Source organism: Pistacia vera, unplaced genomic scaffold (assembly GCF_008641045.1).
Source record: "Pistacia vera cultivar Batoury unplaced genomic scaffold, PisVer_v2 Contig1328, whole genome shotgun sequence".
Classification (NCBI taxonomy): Eukaryota; Viridiplantae; Streptophyta; class Magnoliopsida; order Sapindales; family Anacardiaceae; genus Pistacia; species Pistacia vera.
In genome coordinates, this window is record NW_022195389.1 from 19,389 (window position 1) to 20,864 (window position 1,476).

General features: G+C 33.4%; 1 protein-coding gene across 1 annotated transcript; it reads right to left on the reverse strand.

Moving 5' to 3' along the window:
* Window positions 1-34: 34 nt before the first annotated feature.
* Window positions 35-805, reverse strand: LOC116122241. The gene has a single exon (XM_031408133.1). It carries the CDS (start codon window positions 503-505, stop codon window positions 35-37), a length of 471 nt encoding a protein of 156 aa, XP_031263993.1. The 5' UTR covers window positions 506-805.
* Between the last annotated feature and the right edge of the window lie 671 nt (window positions 806-1,476).

The window sequence follows — 1,476 nt, forward strand, 5'->3', positions numbered from 1 at the left end:
TTGATTCGACCAGTAATAAATGAACATTAAAAACTCACTTGTTTCCTCTAATCTTGAACCAGGCCTCAGCACACTGTTTATGAGCAACAGCTAAATCATCTTTGCAAGAACAACCCAATTGAATAGCAATCCCAGATTCATGGCTATTACTCTCAAGACCCAGATGGCAAATCCTACAATCTTTCTCCCCCTCCACTTTACTACTATCCATGTGCACTTTTATTTCAACTTCACCCCCTTGACTTTCAATCTCCACTGAACAATCAGATGATGAAGAAACTGAAGATACCCTCCTCGAAACGGCGGCATCGGAAACGCAGGCAAAACTGTACTCATCGTAGGACCCAGCTGTCGTTGAGTAGAACTGAGAGTAGCATGAGCCACCGTCCTCGGCGTCTGAGAAGCACACGCTGACGTCACTTCCGGCGATTGAGTGGCGGTGGTGGCCATCATTTTCAGTACCGCCTTGCTCTATATCAACATGGGACATTTCTTGAACTGACATTATATTGTTTCAAAGACTTGAAAGCATTAAAAAAGCTTAGAGCTCAAAACTTTCATAAAATGTTAACAAAAATGGAAGGATTTAAAGAACTGGGTATTGGATTTGGTGATCTCACAACTCCATTAAATGTTTCTGTTAACAAAAAGGTTTTAAAACAATAAAATAAGTTAGAAGGTTTGGAGTTTTATGAAGAACGTAAAGGAAAAGAGAGAGTTAAACAAAATAAACAATGGTAGTCTATGAGACAAAGACTGAAGCTTTTGCTAAGAAACTTGGACTGAGACCCACTGCGAGGAAGAACAGAAAACGAGCTGTGGATACATAGAAATCGAGGAGAGATTTCATTTAATAAAGTGAAAGACTAAAGATAGACTTGTTGTTTCACTTGGGATCTTTTTCTTCTTAGCAGATTCTGTACGTTTGATTCTTAAAATTGTGAATCTAAGTGATGATCAAAGGGTTAATATTGAAGAGAGAATTACAGCTTGAAAGAGCCAGTCAGTTGCGAAGAAATTTCTAAGGTTATATTATTACATGTCGGATGATCCATTTTGTTTTGTCGTTTTTCTTTTCTATTTGTTTTTTTATGCGTATAATATACGATCTTAATAAACTATTTATCGTACAAGACTCCAGGTATTATTATTTAAAATATATACTTTGTATTTATTTACATGTTGGGCTGTAATACGTTAATTAATAAGAATATTATAATTCATATAAATACATCTATCTGTTTATAAAATTCAGGAATTTAGAATCGGATGCCTTCAAATTGTAGTATTTTTGTAATATGTTAAAATAAATAAAACAAAACTTTTAATATAAATTTTACTGAATTCGTAGCTTGCTAGTAACTAATGTGAAGCACACTTATTCATAATTTTTATTTATTTAAATGTATAATTAATTGATATTTTTGAGTGTATTATAATTTTAAGTTCGAATCTTTCTTTGATTGTTAATAAAAT